Raw genomic sequence first — 22,229 nt, 5'->3', positions numbered from 1 at the left:
TATTTTGAGGACCTTCTGAAATTCTACTTTTTAGATGGTTAAAAAGTAGATTTTCAGAAGTCTGCTAGCTGAAGAAACGTTGGGGAAAATGTGGTAAGCTAAAAAGAGATTACACTGAAATATAACAAAAAACTACCCAAAATTATCAATTTTTTCCTTCTGACCCTCATATTATATAAAATGTTTCTCATTTTTTTATGCCATATGAAAATCAGCTTTACTGAATGTAATTTTTAAGATAGTTAAATTTCATGTGAGACAGAATGCATCATAATTTGGCTTAGTTACCATTTTCTTGATATAGTTATGTTCGTAATAAATTATAAATTTTTAGTTGCATAAGATTGCATAAAAAGCTTCCAGTTACAAAAGGTCAACTTAGTTTTCTTAAATTACAATGTTCATACTATAAAACTACCTCTCTTTTTTTACTTTGAATAAAGTTTTTTAAGACAAAATTATAAACTAAACTCAGTTGCATGACAAACGTAGGAGGACCAAGGCTTATTGTGGCCATCCCAAATTTCTTGATCTTGGGCTCTGAGGTATAGGAGCAGATGTTCCTGTTAGGTGATCAACCGAATGTAGAACCCCCAGTGTTTAGTCCCCACGCCTGCCTGGTACTCGTTTTATCAACCCACTGAATCAGTCAGCCTTGCGGTTTTGAGGATAGAACCTCGGACTTGTGTCACGAGAGCACAAAGCGGTATATTTCAGCCACCGAGCACCAATAATATTGTAAACTGTATTTGAAATTTGCACTTATCTGTTTATTCAATGTGTATATAAGGCAATACAAATTATAATTTTCTCGGTTTTGAGGGTGTTTGTTTGATGAAGGCTTCACTGTAGATATGTTTTTGTCATACGCTTTTTTAATGTATGCTTGAATTAAATACAGAAAATATAAATATAGTGTGATGTTTTTGTTTGACTTCATAAATTGACTTACGTTTGCTATGTGTTATACCCAGATTTAAATTTAGTTTCCTTATACTTTAGATTTTTATAGTTTTAAAACAGTTCTATCATTATAATTAAACTTGAAGTTTGTCAGTTACATGAGACACAAATTTTTTTGAATGCTTTAAAGAAACTTAATGGTTTGTTTTTAATTTCGGAAGCAAAGAATGAAACAATAAAAAAATAGTTTTTCTCAAATGAAAGTTTTTAAACAATTTGTGAGGTTTATTAAATGCCATATTATTTAATCTATATAAGTTTCTTATGTCATATGTTATTTTCAGAGCTCTGTCATCTGTTGAAAACTTCATATCTATATTGGGTATTGATGTTCCTTTTAATGATAAACCTGAAGAACAGTGTTTATCAAAACAAGCAAGTGATGTATGTGTGTCTTTAGCATCTAACATTAAATGAAATTGATTAATTTTGGTAAATACAGGGTGACAAAAAACATGCCAAAGAGCTAATACATGCTCAATATATTACTTTTAAATGTCAGGCAGAGGCATGAAATGTATAAAAGTGTTACAGAGCTATAGCAGTGTCACAAAATTTTCTTTTACTTAAATTCTTTTTTTTTTAAGGTTGCCAAAGTCTTTGAAGTTTTCTTGGCTTAGAATGCCCTTTCTATCAAAGTAACTGTGGGAGGCTTTCATGGTTTTCCTCTCTATGTAATGCAAACATTGGTTGGTTACATCAAAAAGTCCTCCACAAAGGCTAGTTTGTCCCAATACTTAATCCAAGAGTTAACTTTGTCTTCTGGATTAGGTTCAAACTCACAAAGCTTCAAAGTTTAACATTGATAATTGTAAACTCAAAATTAGGTCATGTGTTAAATGACGTTTATAAAATAAAATTAGTCCCGGTCTCTAACAAAGACCAGACAAGAATTTATTATATACCAATCTTGCAAATAAAGTGACCATTCTCAAGCATCTTTAACTCTGCATACTAGAGCAGTAAATTCGATAACACAACCTACATTCATAGATGATTCAAAATTTATGCTTGTACCAGTACTTAGCATAAATTTTAGCGGTTTATAAAAATTGGTTAAAAAATCAATTCTCATATAACTCTGTGAATATTAGTCCTATGCTTCATAACTCAAATGTTCCAAAACTATCATTTTGTGGACAAGCATCGCCAATCTCTAAATTATCGCCAAGTCTGCTGCCGAACTGAGTTTTCAATAAGAAATGCATTAAGTGTAATTTTATCTCTAACATTACGCTATTATTTTTGCAATTTTCTTGCACAACTGTTCATTTAGGGTTTTCTAGTTTCATTCGCTTTTGAAACGCGTGCTTGAATACACACGCTATTTAGCCATAACTTTTTTTTTAACTATCCAGATTTTTTTTTATCTCCAGATCTGGTTTTATTGAAATCAGCCCATCTGGTTTTGATTATCAGCATTCTACTAAAAGTTGTAATTTTATTTTTATGAGTAAAGGATGAGTTATTATTTTTGTATTATTTGGGGAATTTTTATGGGTAATATAAAAAGTAAGTATAAAGTTTTTAATTGACAAATTAGTTGAGTAATATCTGTATAAACTAAAAATAATTTTATGTATTGAACTTTCCTCTTTTTTTTATTTATAGATCAAGCTCTGTGTAAATGTATTTTACAGTACTGTTAAACGCTGCTTTTACCCTTCAGATCCCGAAGTAAGTTAAAAATGTGAAGAATCATTTGTAAATTGCATGTATTAGATATTCCTTATTTTAAAATTACTGACTCTTATTTTTGTAATAATTTCTTACTTCGTAGATTATAATACAAGCATGTTTTATTAAATTTTTTGTGAACTTATTACTTCTCAAACCATTGATGATGTATTTAGTTACGTATAATAAACTAAGAAGTGTAGCTTTTTATTTAACTATTATCCTTTTTCCTCACTTTCTCAAGTTTTACTTATTTATTTTATCTGATTTCATTTTTTACTGTGTGATATTGAATCTCTTCAGACTTTTTTTAACTACTTTTTTATTTTTTGAGGATTGTAACTGCAATGTGTTAAATATTCTTTGATGATGATAACAATACTTTCAAATCTTAGAATTCAAAGAATAGTTTTTGTAAATAGAAAAATCAAATTTCAAATGTGTTTAGACCAGATAAATCAGGGGTGACGAACCTTTATGGTTCTATGTGGCATTTTTTATAAAAAAATAATACAAATTTTATAGTTTCATAGATGTGCCGTCAAGTAGTTTTGACTTTATGATTATAGGGTAAATAATAATACTAAATACTATCAACTCAAAACTCTTTATTTACTACCAAAAAAAGAAAATACATTTTGCTATGTTATACAAATAATTCAAATTAAAGTAGCATTAGTAGGACTTCTGTTATTGCAGATTATACGACAAATAACTTATATTATGGTTGTAAGATGTTACTTTTAGCAAAATGCATGCTGCACTGGAGTCATCTGTCAGACAGTTTCTAAGCAATGCTTTAATGTTATTCATCTTTGATGACTCACAGGCGTAGGTGGATGAAAATATGGTTAAACCTGAGCCGGCTTCTTCAAACAGTTAAATGTGTCTGGTAACGAATTCCATGTTTCCAAAGCTTATGAAACCTTTTCTTTTTTTTTGCCCACCATGCTTGGACCATCACCAATTGTTACTGAAACAAATTTTTTCAAACTAATTTCTTTTTCACCAAGCAAAATTTTAATAGCCGTACAAATAACTGTTCCCTTTGAAGCTGTTAGCAATAATATTATCGCAATTAATTCTTCCTTAATGACATTTACTACCGAGTATCGAGCAAAAACAGCTAAACATGCATATTTAGTGACGTTAGTACTTTCGTCAAGACATAGTGATATAAAAGGAACAGGGTTAATGTCAATTTTTTGTTGTTCTATCGCATTTTTGGCCAGTTTTAAGATTCTTTCTTTTATTGTGTTTCTAGATAAAAGAGTATCTTTGACGTGCTGAATTATCTTATCTTTTGTATCAAAATCATCAAAAAATGAGGCCGCGCATTCTAACCCGGCCTATTTCAGAAACTCTCCCTCTTGGAAAGGTTTACTATGCCAAGCAATGACAGCAGCCGAGTAACTTGCCACACTTCTATGATAATTTTTGCCAACATATTTAATCATAGAGGTCAACTGTTTATTTCTGTCATTCATTGCACTTGCAATTAATTCCTTTTGCTGTGGTTCACTTTTTTGATTAACGAATTTGTGATTTGTTTCAAAATGCTGTTTTACAGACGATCTTCTACATACCACTGTTACAGAGCATAAGACGCACTACTTTGTTGCCTGTTCTAATCATGCAATATTTCTCAGTCCACCAAGCTGGAAATTCTCTGATACACTTACTATCTTGCACTTTTTGTTTTTTTACTGAACTAGCCATATTAAATAACAGTTAAAAATTTTAAATGTAACACATGAACTTAACAATACATTTGTGACAACGAAATTGATTATTATGCTATGCGTCATTAGCTGTTGTAGCCCACAATGTAACTACAATAACAAACTAGCGTGCTTCGTGCTTCCAAATACTCCGTAACGAAGGATCACTCGTGTACGTTTCATAGCAAACTTTGTGATAGGTGGCGTACCCAAACTATTGTATCATTTGCCATTGGTTCGCCATCCCAGAGATTAATATTGTTGTAATGGGGATAAACTAATTTAGCCTATTTTTTGCTGTTATGATGTAGCATTATTAGTAAAAGCAGTAAATCTATTCTGAATGATCTTCATTATTTTTTTTATCACAGATTATTGAGACAAAAATTTTAAAGAAAAACTTATTCTGCATTCTTTTGAGTTACACAGTGTCTTTTTTTCCTTACTTTCTCTCTCTTTCTTTCTTTCAACTACATTTTAAGAATGAATCATTTTCTTTTACCATTTCGCTTGTTGTTATGGCAAAAATACTTATCTAATTTGACTTTTGTAAACAAAATTACTTTAAAATATTTTTCAGGTTGCTAAGAAGGGAAATTTTATTCATCCATTAAGTGAATCAACCAACTCAATTTACTACAGAAGTCCTATAGCTGAATTTTTAATTCCCAAGTTACCTCAAGTTTTCCAGTTAGCAAAGTGAGTTCTTTAATAATAATTATTAAGAATAAAGGAAATTTTATTTGGATTATTGCTTTTAATGGAATGTAATAGCTGTATATATATTTATAAGAAGTAAGTTGATCTTATTAACAGTAAAAGCATTTTGTGCTCAAGTAGGCTTATGATAAAAAATTTTCATGTACTTTCTTTCTACCTTCAAACTGATCCTTGCACAAAAACATGCTTGTTTCAGTTATTTAATATAAAAAAAATATTAATATGTAAAGTTATTAAGAATAATCAACTTAAAATTATTAGGTAAATGTCTTAATCTCTCTCTTTCTTTTAGCTCTGAAAATTTTAGTCTTATATCCTTTTTTCAGATTTATTAAAACACAGGATCAAATAATTATTATTGATTTTGGACATGCTTATATTGAACGTATATGGGCTCAAAAAAATGTCTCTTGATCTTGAGCTTGTATCACCAAAATTGAGAACAAGCTCGTTTCTAATGTGCTGTTATATGTGTGGGGTTTTTTTTCACCATTATTCATGTCTTTTTTTTTCTTCTAGATTATTGAATTCTATCTATAATCCCCAGAATCGACAAAAAATCCATCCAAGTTATTTACCCGTTTTAGGTGCTGACTTAAGAGATATGAGTGCCATATTTGGTAAATATATGTTTCTTTTTTTAATTAATTCGTAACATTATTTTATATTAGATTACAACTACAACTTTTGTAAATTTTCAATGCATTTGTTCTAATATTTCTGATGTTATCTCTTTTCAAACTTTTATTCGTTAATTGATATTTTTCAGGTTTGAATTCTCCAAAGTCCAGAAACCGTGTGACCAAAATCAAAAATTATATTCTAGACCTAAGTCAAACTTGGTAAGTTTCTAATGTTTTGAAACATCCTTCTTATTTTTGACAAAACCTGTACATATATCATTCAAAAACTATCTACTTACCCATTTAAAAGAGAGCTTTCAATTAACAAGTGGAAACAAAATATTTTATTATTGATTTATTTAATCTAAATTTGAACAGCTATCTATTATCTAATGTAACATTTCAAAAATTCTTTAAAGTATTAAAAATATTTTAATTCACATAATTATATTGTAATTATTTCTAATTTATCTGTGAAATAGATCTTAAATCAGCAGGTTTTAATATATTTCTGCATTGTTTAATTATGAAAAACAATGTAACAATCTTGCTGTTATTTCATTAATAGTTGCAAACAAGACATCCTGCTGAATAATATTGTTTTATGTGTCCTATTCCTTGTTATGGTTGTTTTCATTTATGTTTAAAAGCTTTAAACAGTTTTTGATATCCCTGTCATATAAAAATTTAAATTCTGGATCATTAGATGCTATTGAAAATATTCAATTGTGACTGTAATTTTAATTAGATTTGTGTTTTTGTCTCAAGATCCTGCCTATATTGAGTGTGTGTTAAGTAAATTAACTATATATTGAAAAAGTTAATGTGTGACTGTGGAATAAATTTTCTTATTGGTGTACGTTTGCTAAACCGATGATTAAAAATTGGTGTAATTTCAGGGTATTTTGAAGACAGGAAATAGGATACACGTTTTTTAAATGAGTAATTTCAACGTCCATCTTTATAATATGCTTATTTAGCATCGTTAAGTAATAGTTTTGCATTTATATGTTATATTTCTATGGTATGGAACTTGCAGCAGAGATATAACAAAACATATTTGTGTTGTTAAGTTATAGTTTGGTATTATCCCAATATGTTGAGATCTACTTGTGTACTAGACATTTATTTTTTTGAAAGTTGAGTTTTTTTTAGTTTTGTTCTTTTAGTACTACTGTATGGTATACGTGTGCCTGGTATACCTTACACTGTTATTTTAAAGTTTACTGCCACTGCCCAGTATTTATTTACCTAGTATACACTACACTGATGTTTTTTTAAGGTTAAGTGCAATTGTAATTGTCTGGCATACCATGAACGCTGTTGCTTAAAACTGACCATAATACAAGTGAACTTCGAATTTCATTGGATTGCAATGTTTGATTTTATTTTTGACATCAGGTGCAGACGCATAATAAAACAGTTGCATAACATTTGGTATAGATCTGCATTTTTTATGAAATGCACCTTTTGTGTTAAAAAGTATCCATAATGCAAGTGAACTTCGAATTTAATTTCAATATTTGATACCATCTCAGCTTGTGATGAAAGTGGCGCCAAAAGTGGTTGGAGAGAGAAAAAAAACCCATTCCAGACCTCATATTGGGTGCAGAGGCACAACATATCAGTTCATTTTTTTATTCATTCAACTATTTTAGATATAAAATTTTAAAATATTTATTGTTTTAAATTTTTGATTGCCTTTTTTTCATTAAGATTTTTAATTCTTGAGTTAATTTATGTACTTTATGACTGTCCTTGTCCAATTTAGATTAATCATTCTATTTTTTTACAGCATTACAATAATGGGCACATGTGCAGAGAGTTGTACAATAGATTTTTATATGATTCCTAATCTAAAAGATATGTTATATGACAGTCTCTTCTTCAACATTCAGCATGTTCCTGATACAAGACTGAAACACCTCATTCATATCCTTTCTTTTTTTAAGAAAAGTATTAAAATTTATTTATAGTTGTAATTTTGTTTTAATAATATTTTTATGACTCTTGAAATATGAGTAAAATTCAGAAAGCAATAATTTATTGTTTAGCCATTGAACTGTGACAAGTTAAGAGTGTTCTTTCCTCCTGTTATGGAGTAGTGACAGAGGGAGAAAAACATAATTTAACTTTTAATTCTTTTTCTTTTATTAATTTTTAAAAAAGAACTAATTTTAGATATTTATCTAGCTAGCAGCACCTTTTTAATTATGTAAAATACAAGGCCCTTTCTGTATTAAAATTTTAGGAATCTAGCATATGATATTTTAAATTCTCTATTGATTTCTGTTTTTTTTTTTTTTTTTTTTTTTTTTTTTGGACAAAGCACTTGCAATTCTATTCTGCAATCAGCATTTTTTGAAAATTTGTTTAGAATTATACATCTGCCCATTTTTAGATGTTTGATAAATATCTATATTTTTGTATAACTTTTGTTTAAAAAATCTTTTCACTAATATCTAAACTGGTTTTGATTAGTTTAAGCAATAATGCAATTAAACTTTAAAAAATTTTAAATCAGACAAATATGCTGTAAAATTACCAATCCATAATTACAAACTGAATAATTTTATTATTTTGCATTTAGAGAGAAAAAAATCTATTTAAATTCTAAAAATTTTCGAGTTTTCTCCTAATCTTATAAATAGAGGCCTTTATTTTCCACCTTATTTTGGCAGGTATAGTGCGATTGAATAATAGTCTGTCATAACAAGTTTATAAAGAATTAATGAACATCAATGAACAACAAAAAAATCCAATAAATTACCTAAAATTCAAGATTGTGAGGAAAGAGGCCTCTTAAGTAAACAGGAGTCACTTGGTCTTCTTGTATTTCAGTGATTGTTTTTATATATTAGAGACTTAATAATAATTATGCTTACTTAGACAACAATAATCACTTAATTCTAATCAAAGATTACATACTTTGATTAGAGTTTAGTGACACAAGGGCCAATCTAAATTCCTTTCAATCTTTAGCAATTTTCACCAATCATATCTTTGCTATTCATTAAAGATTTTTTCATTTAAAAAATAAAGTGTTGAGGCATATTTGATATGTTTAAATTATTAGCTTTTTTTAAAAAAAATATGTTATTCTTTAAGTAAATTTAATTCTTTGTTATTCTTTCCACCAAAATGTACAAATAGTTCAAAACTTCAAATTCTTTCCTGACTCCTGAAAATTTTGAATTCTTGTAGAGCATTATAATAAACCGTAATTATAAACTCACACAAAATATTTTTAATTCATAGAATACAATTTATTTTATTTGTTAAATCTTAAAGTGAAAAAGTTATAGCATCTTACATCAATTTAGTGTTACCATTTAATTAAAAGTTCTAATAATTTAAAACCTAATTCACTATCAATAACTCAATTACTTAAATCAGTAACTTAATAACAATTTAATCCAGTAACTATTAAATTGCTGATCAAAAATGTTAAGGTATGTGTGTGTATATATTAATCAATCCTCAAATTTTTATTTTTTTTACTGACAAATTAATAATTGTTCTGATGTATCCTTAATTGTTTTTAAGTAGCTTTTTGTTACAATTTTCTTTGAATTGTCCTGGAACTACAAATCCAGATTTGATGTCTATTTTATTGGCTTATTTCACATTTATGCTTCAGGTAAGATTTCACTTCATTAAACATATGTTAATAACCATTTGCCAGAATTTAAAATAATTAGTTAAAGAGCATGTTTTAGTCTTTTCTTTATTTACACTTAAAAATTTTAGATAAAAAAAGAGAATTTTACTTACTCCATATTTAACCAGCAGAGAATTATATGAATGTGAATTCATCTGAATTATTTATAAATGTTTTTTGTTTCATTTTATTTATAACCTCTTAAACCTATTTAGTAAATTTTAATGTCCAGGTATGTTTTTTAAAAATTTTCAAACCTTTAATAATAACCTTTTAAAAAGCTGTAAATAACTGACAATCTTAAATTTAGATAGATAAGTTCAATCGAATTATTTCAATGAATAAAATAAAATAAGAAATATTTTAAAATATAGCTTGTATTATTATTATTAAATTTAATATAAAAAAGAGGTAAATATAACTCTAACTAAGAGAGTTCATATAACTCTCTTATAGTTAATATGGGGAAATTATAATAGAATTTTCTCTCCTTAAAAAAATTATTATCTGGAATTTAATAAAAATTGAAATATATTAGTGTCTTTCTTTTACTAAATGCCTATTCACTGATAATTTTGTAACCAATTAATTTCATTTGCAACTTATCATTTTAAATAATTCAGATTTTAAATAATAGTATAAAATTAATGTAGCATCTCATGAAAATTTTGTATTGTTTAAATATTTAAAACTAAAAGAAATTTCTTTTTTGTTGTTAATTTCTTTTTTGCTTTTTATATTTATTTATTTTAATTGTTGCTAAATTCGAATACATCAAATTTCAGAAACACTTATTAGAACTACATGAAGTTAATGCAATTTTATTTAAACTTAATTCTTTATTGTTACAATGTTATCCGTAAATTAATATTAGTTGTTTTTAATTTGTTTTCTCACAAAAATTTATGAAAATAAGTTATTTAATTGTTATTATAATTTTTTGCTATTTGCTTGTTTGAAATGGAACAGAAATTTTTTTCTTTTCAAATTTAATTTTCTTCAAAAATAACAGTTGTAATTTCATAATTTTCAGTCTCTGACTATTTGTAAACAGGGTCACCTCACCAAATGCGATAAAAGTGTAAATTTGGCAAATAAAATTGCGCTTTGGCAAAGGATTTTTTCCACTGGAAAGATCTATATTTAACTCATCAAAATGAATTTTTCTAAACAAAGTGTTTTTTTGTAGATGTACTGCCAATTAGAATTAGGTCTAAATAATATAAACCTGAAGCAAACTACCATAAAATAGCTTTGTGTAGGAAAAAAAATTAATCATAAAAATTGATAAGCTTTGCATTTGGGGAAGACTTTTCAAAAATTTACGAATACTTTTGATATTTGGCTAATAAGTTGAAATCCTTAGCACGGGCCCTGAGTTATGAACAATTTAGTAAACTGGTAGTTCTTATTATATGAACATTCAATGGAAGTTTTTTTAATGCTAATCAAATTTACTCTAATAATTTTCATTATTATTTCTTCGTATTTATAAAACAGCTTTCTTTTTAATTAATTCAAAAGTATTATGTCAGTGAATTAATAAATGTTAAACCAGAAAAGGTGGTTAACATTCCACCGTTTATTATTTTATAAAAAGAAATTTATAAATGTTTTTGTGCATTTTTTTTTCTAATAAGAGAATTCTCCTTTCTTTATAGAAACTAACTTCTTCATGGAATAAATTCAAATTAAAATATGGAAATAGGTAATATAAGTTTTTAGCAATTTGGTACATTTTATTTTAAAACTTTGAATTCAACTAAGAAATTTCTGAGTAAATATGTTCAATAAAACTCATTTTATAAGTTTAGTATTTCTAACATCTTTATATTACAGTCTATGGTCTTTGGTGCGAACATTCTACTTTAATGATCCTTCCATACATTATAATAATCCATAAAATCTCGTTTGCTATTCTACAGATGCAATGTTATTTTAACACCCATTATGAATTCCAAGATTACCATTTATTCAAATATCATTTATGACATTCAATATAATTTCTAAAATAATGATTTGAAATAGTGTTAAACTTTTTGGGCTTTCAAAACAAAACAAGACCAAAAATCCTTCTATTGAGAAGGGAATTATTTGTTATAAAGCTTTATTATGATACAATAAGTTTGAATAATTTTAGATTATCTTTGAAAGAAAGAGACTTAACAGGAGCTCTCAAAATTCATCATTTATCATACAATATTAAAATAATTTAAAATAATACAATATTAAATTGTAAACTGTCTCGTACATATTCACAGTGCTGATTGTGCTCCAGATTTCCGGATTTTTCACTAACAGTGATTCGGAAGTTTCCGGAGATCGAAGGTCCAGAAGTTTCAAAAAATCATTGACCACAGAAGTTTCCGGAAATCAAATTTTCAAAAGTGAAACTTAAGAACACAGTTTATTTTATTTGTTTATAAGGGAGAGCCGGAGAGATACTTTATAAGCTTATATTCATCATTAATATTCATTTTTTATCAGTAAATAGTTGTTATAATCATAAACTCTAGAAAGAAGGACACATTTGTAAGTTTTAATTACTTCTCCAGGTCGTCATAGGTATGTGTAAATGGTATAGGTATATGTAAAGTTTTAAATATATTTTAAGTAAACTAAGAAATATTGAGAAAAAGTTTTTAAAAAAAACTTTTTAAAACTTTTTTCTAATTTTTCAATGCAAACTTTTTTTTTTTTTAACAAAAAATTTTCTGGAATTTTGACTTGGACTCACTATCACTTCTGTATTCATAAAGTTTTAAAAGAGATTCATTTATTACCTGTGTAATTTTTCTTTTAAATGAAGCTATTCATTTATCAATTATATTTTTCTTTTTTGGCAATTTTACTTATTCACTCTTTTGTGTAAAATTCTAGTTCCGCTCGCTTTCATTTTACTTTTATTATTCACACTCTTACTTATTTTGCTAAATCATTGCATTTAACTTTGGAATTATAGATAATTTTACTTTAAATCTTAAAGTTGTTTTCTTTAATTCCCACACAAATTTTCCTTTTTCAATTTTACCAGCAAAAATTTTCCCCATAAATAACTTTTTTTTTTTAAAAATCAAGGATGAACATATATAGTTGTATATTTAAACTAAATAAAACAAGCAATGCTGTTTATTGTTAAACTATCAATTTAAACATTCTTACAAATTTTTTGACAGCATCATTTTGCAAAAATGTATGAAGTTTTTCATATTTAAATTAATCTCTGCATTATATTTGTACACTCTCAATACAGCAACAACCTGTTATTGTGTCTTTTTTTTTTTCATTTTAATAGTTAGACCTGTAATTTTTGGCTTCAACTGTATTAATTTAACCATTTACAAATTACATAAATAAGTCATTATAAAGTTATTAGAGTTCATACAAGATTATATGTTTTAAAAGTTTCTTCCATGTTATTATTTTCTAGAGTAGTAATAAATCTTTATCAAAACACTGTTTACATGGTTACAGTGTAGCATTAAAAACATAACCTAAAAATAACAAATTACTCATTTTAATTGAAAATTTGTTCATCCTTAAAAAATACATTTTTATTCATAATTTTTTATTGTAAATCTTTGTCAGTGGCATAGCGAGCAAGGGAGACAAGAGTACTCTCAATACAATATATCTGTCCTTGGCTTTCTTTTAGTGATTGCTAATTGCAGGAAAATCGAATTCCAGAATAAAATATTTTTCTCTTTTATACTCCCAGTTTCATTTGCTAATTACGAGCCCTATAGCTTCTTTAAATTTTTATCCAATTTACCTAAAAACTCAGTAGGAAATCTATTATTATTGTAGTTTGCTTTGCTCATAGGTTTTCTTTCGTTTCTTTTCTTTTAATGACAAATCAAGGACACATTGAATGAAAAGTATCCTTATAAATGTTACTCAATTAATTAGACTAAAACAATAAACTTAATCAAAAGCATCTAGATGTAATCAGAACTATGTCAATATCATACATTGTTAACTTTAAAAAATAATCAATTGAAATACAATTTATTGAGTTAAGCTACTTAATTAATTTGACAAAAACAATACGCATGCTCAAAAACATCTAGATGTAATCAAAGCTATGTCAATATCTGTCATGCCTCCATGTTGTGATGGCGCTGTCATCAAGGTAGATGTTGTTAGAAGACAGAGGAGGGGATGCTCTGATGGAAAGCGGAAGGGAATTGTTTAGATGTCTTGGTTATATTAATTTTCTAATCCTTTACCTTTATTAATAAATGTTTTTTTTTTTGTGTTGTAAATTGGTTGCCATTTTTTGACCAATTGTGTTTTGGGAAGTATCTGAGTGAACAAGGGAAAAGGAGGAAAAATTATGCGTAATATCACAATATCATACATAGTTAAATTTTTTAACAAAAAATAATTGCAAATGTACAAAGTTATCGAGTTAAGTGGTTTTAAAATACATAATTTAAAGTTTTAAAATCTCATTCAGTGTATTATTTAACAATCGGATGCCAAGTGTGGTGAACTTCAGCTTTAACATAATCTAAAGTTTTAAATGGTCCCAAAGTATAAGATCAAGCTGTTAAGGACCGCAAAAATTTAGTTTTTTCCCCAGCATTGTAAACACTAGCAACATCTCTGATCATTGTACAAAATATGTTTTTTTAATACTGAGTCTTGCTTATTTAAAATACAATATATTTCTTTCAAATTATCTAGCATAAAATATGAGGAACAACAAACAGAAGATGAAGAAATTATTGAAGATCAAATGAACCGTCAACTATCCAAAACGCACATTGATTTTATAAGTATGAAAAAATTCACATCTATATCACTATCTTATATTCTGTTGAATTTTTACTTTGTATTGATATTTTCAGTATTTCATTTATTTTTATGAATATATTTTTTAGTTGCATGTCATAGTTGTTGGCAATTTTACAGTTATATAAGTTCATAAATTGCAGAGCAAGGCATAAGTGGTTCTTTAAAAAATAAGTAATAAAAAAGATTGAGGAGTTTTCAATGTAGTCCTCTCTAGACTTTGCAGGGCCCTGGGCAGAACACATTGCAAAACTTTTTAAATGTATTTATTAAGCAAATGCCAGCCATTGACTATTAGGTCATGAGGCTTACTTTTGAAATGCTATTATCTTTTTCTTAAAAATATTGTTATAATTAAAGTAAGAGCATGCTAAAAGTAATTATATTACAGTATTGTATAAAACAAAAACAATATTATCATAAGATTAAAAAAATATAGAAAAATACAGCAAGAATTTTTAAAAAATAATCATAAATTATAAAAATGCTGATTAACATTAAGGCATCAATTTTTTTTTGTGATAACTCCATTAGAAAAAATTCCATTTTTCTCTTTTCATTATTATTTTAAACTTTATTTTAGAATAAATTTACTTTTCATACATAATCATATAATTATTTAAAAGAAAGTTAATAATATTGTTCAATGCGATTTTATCTTCTAGAGAATAATTTTTTTAATAAGATTTTTAGTTAAATTTATCTGACAAGTTTCTATCTTACACACTTTTCTACTAAATATAAGTTATAATGTATAGTAATGAAATATTTTTCATGCAAAATGATAGTGTTAAACGTTAAGCTCCTAGTTTCAGTTTTTATTAATGAAAAGACTTAATGAAAGAAAAGATTACTGAATAAAATTTCCTACCAAAATAGAGCAAGTTCGCCTAGCTGTAAATATAATATATATATATATACATATATATATGAGATATTACATTATATACTTGTATTTTGTAGTTGATTTACTCACTAAGTGTGACAAACATTCTTCTCTGCAAAATGACTCGATGGAAGATGATGTTAAATCAACAAATTTCAAATTTAGCAATAAAGCACTTTCTCCTCTTGGAAATGCACTATTGAATGCTGAGGTATTATCCATTTTCCTCTCTCTTGTTTTGTAAATTTTAACGAATTTGAATTATTTAGTATGCTGGCATATGTGGGAAATTATTCTTTTGAGAAATTATTCTTTATATTCATGCAAGTAAAACTATTATATTTTTAAACTTTTACACTTACACTCTCATGTGATCTAACATTGCATCAAGTTACTGAAAAAGGCATTGTTACATTAAACATTACAAATTGAGTTTATTTTTAGTAAGTATTATAAATAATTTCTTGCCATTAATTTTTGTAAAAAATGTTTTATTTTATAATCATTAACTTAACTTAAATGAGCTCTCTACTTAAAAATTCACAAATAAGCGGTAGTAATCTAGCATCTTATTAACATTAGAGTATTTTCTTGTAGTTCGCCTTTCATGTTCTATAAAAAAACAAAATAGGCAAAAATCTATTATAATATACTTTTTATTCAGTTCAAGTGTACCCTCTTTTATTAAGGGTCTTATACATTCATTATGATAAAAATATGATAATATGGCAACAAAAAAAAGTAACTAATAAAAGTAGCATATAATGGTCAATATACTTCGACAGTAGAAGGAACTCCCCTCGCCACTAAGTTTAATGCCATCCGCTGCTATGGAAACAAGAAATGTCGCTTTTCAAAAATAATATCTCCTCTCTCCCCTAATTCCCTTTCTCTCACTGACTTGAGTCAAAACCTATCTTAAATATTGACCCAATACTCCTACTTGAGCCTTGATTGCTCAAGGAATAGAGTGTTTGCCTTTCAATGAAGTGAACCAGGTTCGAATCCCAGCGATGGCTGGTCGATGCGAATTGCCCATCCCGCTTTCACTGACCTCAGTGCTGACGTAAAATATCCTCAGTGGTAGATGGATCATGGGCTAGAGTCCCCTTGCCATCAGGCTAACCGTGGGTGGATTTTGTAATTTTCCTTTTCATGTAATGCAAATGTAGGTTAGTTTCATCAAAAAGTTCTCCAGGAAGGCAAATTTTTCCCAATACTTGATCAAGGAGTTCTGTTGTCTTCTGGATTGGGTTCAAATTCACAAGGCTACAGCGTTGAACATTAGTAGCCATAAACCCAAAAAATTGTGTCTACTGTTCAACGATGGTTATAAAATACCCTTACTTAAGATAGTTAAGCCTCATAACCATTGCTACCATAACTGCTTTCATATGCATGATATGGGAAGTTTGTTCTATAGGTATCTCACTGACTCAGGCTTCATGCAGCCTTCTATAATTAATAAACTCTGGAAAAAAAGTTTTGAAATGTGGAATTTAGCATATTATCAATGCATGCAATAAGATGAATACTAAATTAAATACTTTTGAACTGCAGCATATACCACCTAAAAATTTATCTGATCTGATACTTCCAAACAGTTTTTAAAAGTATGTTGTGCACTTAGCTCACCAGAGAAATTCTGAATTATACTTTAATTAGAAAGTTTAAACTTTAAGGATAAGCTTTAATTATAAAGACTTAATTTTCATGTGATATATAATTTTGATATTTTGAATTAGTAATATTCTTATTAAATCATTATTTACATTTATCTGTGTTTCATTTTCTAACATTTTTGTTGGCAATGAAAATCAGCTTCACATGGTTTTAGAGCTAACAGTTCAGTGAAACATTAAAATCTTAATATTATTTAAAAATATAATGTACTTACACTAACATCATTTAAAAATATGATTTTAATTTTTGTTAAGTATTATTATTAGGTCAATACCAAAAGTCTACTTGCTTTCCAGAAGAAAAAAAACTAAACTATCTCATTTTAATGATTGAAGATTTGCCTCGTTTTCTAAGTAATAGCCTGTTTTATCATTGTAATTTTTTAGATCTTGTGCTAGTTCTTGTGAGCTCTTGTCATACCAGCTCCCAGTCATGTTCTGGCCTCACCCCATGGAAACAGTTCTTGACTATGGGGTGGTCTTTTTAACTTTTCTCAAATTTTACATTAATGATATCTTATCAATTTCTTTTTATATTTCCACAAATAAAACCTAAATTACATTTGGTGTTGAAAAAAGATTTCTTTACTTTTATTTATTTAAATAAAAATTATTGTGTGCATTATTTTTTTCCCTGCATATAGTTTTTGTGATATTTGAAATACATAAATATAAGAAAGTCTAATTCATAGAAATAATTTCTTTTAGGATATACGAACTGTGATAATATGCACTGCTTTCAACTCATTACAGTGGCTTGATTCTTCACTCAATCTTAAATCAATAATGATTTGTGAATTAATTTTCAAGCAAGTAAGTTTTTTTTTTTTAAATTCTTTTTTATACTACTTAATTTTTATTACCTTTAGTTCGATTGCTTTGTAGCCTTGTTTTAAATGCAGAAATAGAAATTCAGTCAAGTCCCCTTACAATGAAAGCCTTCTACTGTGGATTCCTACTTACAATGAAATTTATAGCTGGAATGTTACAGTAAAAATATTCTCCATTCAATGTAGTTGCTGTCTCCTTTCAAAGAAATTATTATTTGGCCTTTTTTTTTATAGTTTTCAGGATTTTTCAGATTTTTACCTTGATTTTCATCATTTTTGAAATAAGTTAGAATTTCTGTGCAACCAATTCACTATTGCGCATGCCTGTTTCTGAATCTCCTCGCATTATTCATCATTCCAACGATAATGCATATTAATTCTATGTTAATCTTTAATAAAACAATGCAAAGTCAGGAAATTTTTCAAGTGAAATAAACATTAATACTATGTCAGTAACTTACTATTCTCCAAATAGATATGCTGTGTTCACTTCTAAGCATTTTACTTATATCAAAAATTCAAAATGACTACAAATTTATCTAAATCATTAACTGAAAATTTTAATTAATCACTGGAAAAATCTCCAAAATCTGCATAACAAAATTTTTACTATGGTGTATTTTTTAGCTGGAACAGAACCAACCAATCACTTTTCATTATAGAGAGACTCTGCACCGCTGTGAATGAGAATATTATAATTTTGATTCATAAAAGTGCTTTTCACTTCCTAACAATATAAGATATTCTAAATTTATTCAGGGGATAAATAATTTCAAAACACTTTCATTCAGCTAAAAGTTCTACTACTATTATGTATGGACAATACATTGACTATTATTAAATATGTATCATTAATTGACTACACTATTATCATTAAGAATTATGTTTTCTAATGTTCCTACATTTTCCTCCATTTATTTATTTTTTTAATAATTTTGAAGGAAAAAATAATTATTACAAAATTTTATTCAAATAATTTTATGAGAACTTTCATTCACCCCATAATAATAATTTTTTTTGACAAATATTACATATATATTTTAAGCACATGATTTATGCACAATCCTAAATCCATTGGTTAAAGTTATTTACCTCTAAGTGATTTTTACCTTTAATTTATAGCTTGCTGATAAAAGGTTAATCCAATCCATTCAAGAAGCTACTTACCTTCTTCAGAGTGTTCTACATAGCATCAAGGAACTTGGACAGCATGAATGCAATCTTAGTGCTTTAATAGGTTTTGGTATTACTATCTATCAATCATTAAAGCTCTTATTCCCTGACTTGAGTCAGGTTCTGCAAGATTCAACTAATTGTAATCCTTCTAGTCTTGATGTAAGCATTTTCTTTTAATTTAATGTTAAGGATTATGTTTAAACTTTTGTTTTTACTGACCAGTTTATAAAAAAATTTTAATTTTCAATATTTTAAGTTTTTTGACATTTTGTTGCCGTTTCTTAATAATATTTTTAGAATGTCTATAATATTATACAAATATTAAAGATTAATATGTGTATTGTTCAAAGCTGTTCAGCCATGGGAAATAAAAAAGCCACAGTTTAACAGTCTTATTTTTGAAGTAAGGCTTCAATTATAAACTTTATTAATATTATTTTGCTGAAAAGAATTGTCTGGACTTAAAAATAAAATAAAAAATAACTGAAATATTTTTTTTTCAATTTATAATTTTAAAAAAGAAAGTTAATTTCTCAAGATTTATCTACTTATATGAAAAATTTTAGAAATAAATGAATAATTCTCAATTTTTGCGTAGATTATGAGAAAATACCGTATTTGAGTAATTTTTTTAATGATAAAACAGATAATACAGATTACAAACAATTTTCTTTTTCACAAAACTGTGGTGTAGGCTTTTCTTCATATGAATATTCTTCACCATTAGCATAGAGGAAGCTGGCTAAAGATGGATAAAACATAACCTAACATTCATGAATAAATGTAGCTTAGTCACATCTGTTGTAAAAATAACCTGTTATTCACTAAAAAGCATTATTTCAAGGGAATATTCTCCACCGTTTTCATGCTTAGCATAGAGGAAAATGGATAAAACGTAGCCTAACATTCATGAATAAATTTAACAAAAACACAACTGTTGTAAAAATGGCATATTATATTCACTAAAAAGCATTATTTCATCTGAACATTCTCCACCATTTTCATAATTAGCATTTAGGAATCTGACTAAAGATGGATAAAACGTAACCTAACATTCATAAATAAATGTAACAAAGTCATAACTATTGTAAAACTAGCATACTATTCACTAAAAACATATTTCATATGACTACTGAAAGTTTGAAGAATATCCTTGAGTGTAAATATTCGAGTACGTGAACGATATTCTATGTCGGTATAATTAATGCATATATTATGCTCATAAGTATTTTCTTTCATTTAATATTTTCAACATTGTTTAAATGTTTTAAAAAGTATTTACTGACTTATGTTTTTGTTTTTCTTTTTCTTTATACAGAAGTTGAATGATCTTTTGAATAAAATTCAACCACCTGTTAAACCAGTGAAAGAAGCTTTTAAAAATGTGGTTCAGAAAATCATTGGGGTATGAGATATTATTTGTTTACTTTAGATCTGAAAGAAAGTATTGTAAAAAGGTAAAAATATTGCAACAAATTATTAAAAATAAGTATGTAATTTAAAAATAAAATAGTTTTAAACAAGTTTTTGGATAATCTCAGAAAGATTGAAAGATATAGTATTTCTTTTAAATTCAACCATGGTGAGTTCTTGAATAAAAAATACTTATTTATGTCAAATGATTTTGTGAAACTTGTTTTTAATGGAGAAAGATGCACTAAAATTTAAAAATATTTTCACAACACATATGCCAGATTAAAAAAATTTAAAACTCAAAAGTACTTACAACAATGTAATGTTTATTTCTAGGTTAACGTTGGTCAAGAGTACAAACGGAATGTAGTAATAAAGAATTTAAAGAGCTTCCAACTACCACCTAAAGAAAAAATATCATTCCTTGATAGTACTGATGATGTTGGACTTTGTAATTTATTCATACCTTTTAATGAAAACTAAACATTGTTTTGTATGTTTAAAATTTTTTTATAATTCTCAACATTTGTGTATATTATCATTAATCATCTGCATTATTTTGGAAGGAAAAAATGGGCATGTCTCCGACATCAATTTTTGTAAGAAATAATCAGCAAAAATTTATTTTAAGATCAGTAATTTTTCTCTTTTTCCCTTATTGCTGCTAAAATTACCAGTTTCATAAAAAACGAATGTTAAATTTTGATTTTGTATTTAGGCTTAAGTATTAAAACCCTGTTCAAAATTTTATTTTTAAAATGGCAATGCTTTGCCATTGTTTTACTTCAACTGAACTCATGTCCTGTAACATTTATTACACTCATAAGTAGTCAACAGGGTGCGTAGCATTTTTAAAAAGTACTTAAAGGTGCTTATTTTCGTTTTTTAAAAGCCCTTAAAGGTGCTTTTTTCATTGGGTGTTTTTAAAAGGTGCTTAATTTTCCCTATTTTAAAATGGGGGTTTTCCTTTACCATGCTGATTTTTGCTAAGAATTATGCAGAAAGACAATGTTCAATTCAGCGTTTTCACAATTAATTCAACCCCAATCTATTTCGGCGCATCGTCAATCCGAAGCGTATGAAAACGCCATTCGATTAACATGATTCAAAAATTTTGTCAACTCTCAAAAACAATGACAAAAATTTTTTTTTTTGACATGACGATTAAAACCAGATAAAACCGTCAATTGTCAAAAACTTTCCAACCCTACCTAAGTATGATATTTTTTTAAAGTGCTTAAAAATATTATTTGAGTGCTTGAAAAGTGCTTAAAAGGTGCTTATTTTTTGTTGAATAATTTGGCTACGCACCCTGAGTCAATCAGATTACCTTATGGCATTATTGCTAAAAATGTCCCTGATAACCAAATGTTATCCAGATCTTATTCTTGCCACAAAACAAAGTTTTTTTTTAATTGACTTTATGAATTTGTAATTAATTGCTGGCTCGAGATCATTCATATTTAATTCTTTAAGTTATTTTATTCTATTCATAGGACCAAATCTTAGAAAATTTTAATGATTCATAATTTGAAGGGTTTATTTTTGAGAGAAGCTATAAGAAGCATATCTCTTGATTGTAATAATTATCTTTTGTTGTCTAAAAGGTGAAAATTCTGTATCCGATTAAAAGATAAATTTCCTCTTCAAATTAATTCAATTACACACTTGTATATATTTTTCCCTGTTTTATTTATTAAAGTATTACAAATGACTGTATTAGATAGGGTGTAAAAATTGAAAATATTGAATAAAAAAATTTTTCAACTCATTTATACAAGTTATTAATTCTTATTAAAATTACAACTGAATTTTCATTCTTGTTCTTAAGCATTACAGCCTATAAACAGGCCAAAATGTACAGCCTATAACAGGCCTCTTAATTTTCTCCATCTGACCTTATAGTTTCTTATCTTTATTATATTACCGTTGTATGAACAATTATAAAAATTACTTTAATCCTTTGTCTTTTTCAAATTATAACTTAAATTAACTATACCAAATTAAGTTACTAGCTGATCAGCATATTTAAAACAGTTTTCTTGATGGATTAAATTTATAAAATATATATACACTAATT

General features: G+C 27.0%; 1 protein-coding gene across 1 annotated transcript in view; it reads left to right on the top strand.

The window, feature by feature from the left end:
- Ranbp21 (exportin-5-like protein Ranbp21) overlaps positions 1–21,920 on the top strand; it is a 53,155-nt gene extending 31,235 nt beyond the window's left edge. The window contains exons 20-33 of the mRNA XM_087159345.1: positions 1,248–1,347; positions 2,575–2,640; positions 4,942–5,060; positions 5,601–5,701; positions 5,851–5,923; positions 7,500–7,636; positions 9,250–9,344; positions 11,027–11,073; positions 14,055–14,146; positions 15,126–15,259; positions 17,439–17,543; positions 18,683–18,895; positions 20,055–20,141; positions 20,486–21,920. Coding sequence (XP_087015471.1) covers positions 1,248–1,347; positions 2,575–2,640; positions 4,942–5,060; positions 5,601–5,701; positions 5,851–5,923; positions 7,500–7,636; positions 9,250–9,344; positions 11,027–11,073; positions 14,055–14,146; positions 15,126–15,259; positions 17,439–17,543; positions 18,683–18,895; positions 20,055–20,141; positions 20,486–20,632 — 1,516 coding nt within the window. The 3' untranslated portion in view covers positions 20,633–21,920. The remainder of the gene's footprint in view (positions 1–1,247; positions 1,348–2,574; positions 2,641–4,941; positions 5,061–5,600; positions 5,702–5,850; positions 5,924–7,499; positions 7,637–9,249; positions 9,345–11,026; positions 11,074–14,054; positions 14,147–15,125; positions 15,260–17,438; positions 17,544–18,682; positions 18,896–20,054; positions 20,142–20,485) is intronic.
- Positions 21,921–22,229: the final 309 nt, after the last annotated feature.

This window comes from Parasteatoda tepidariorum, chromosome 3, assembly GCF_982258835.1.
Source record: "Parasteatoda tepidariorum strain Cologne lab strain chromosome 3, Ptep-v5.0, whole genome shotgun sequence".
NCBI classification, from domain to species: Eukaryota; Metazoa; Arthropoda; class Arachnida; order Araneae; family Theridiidae; genus Parasteatoda; species Parasteatoda tepidariorum.
The sequence above is the reverse complement of the archived record's forward strand: the minus strand, read 5'-3'. Positions and strand labels throughout refer to the sequence as shown.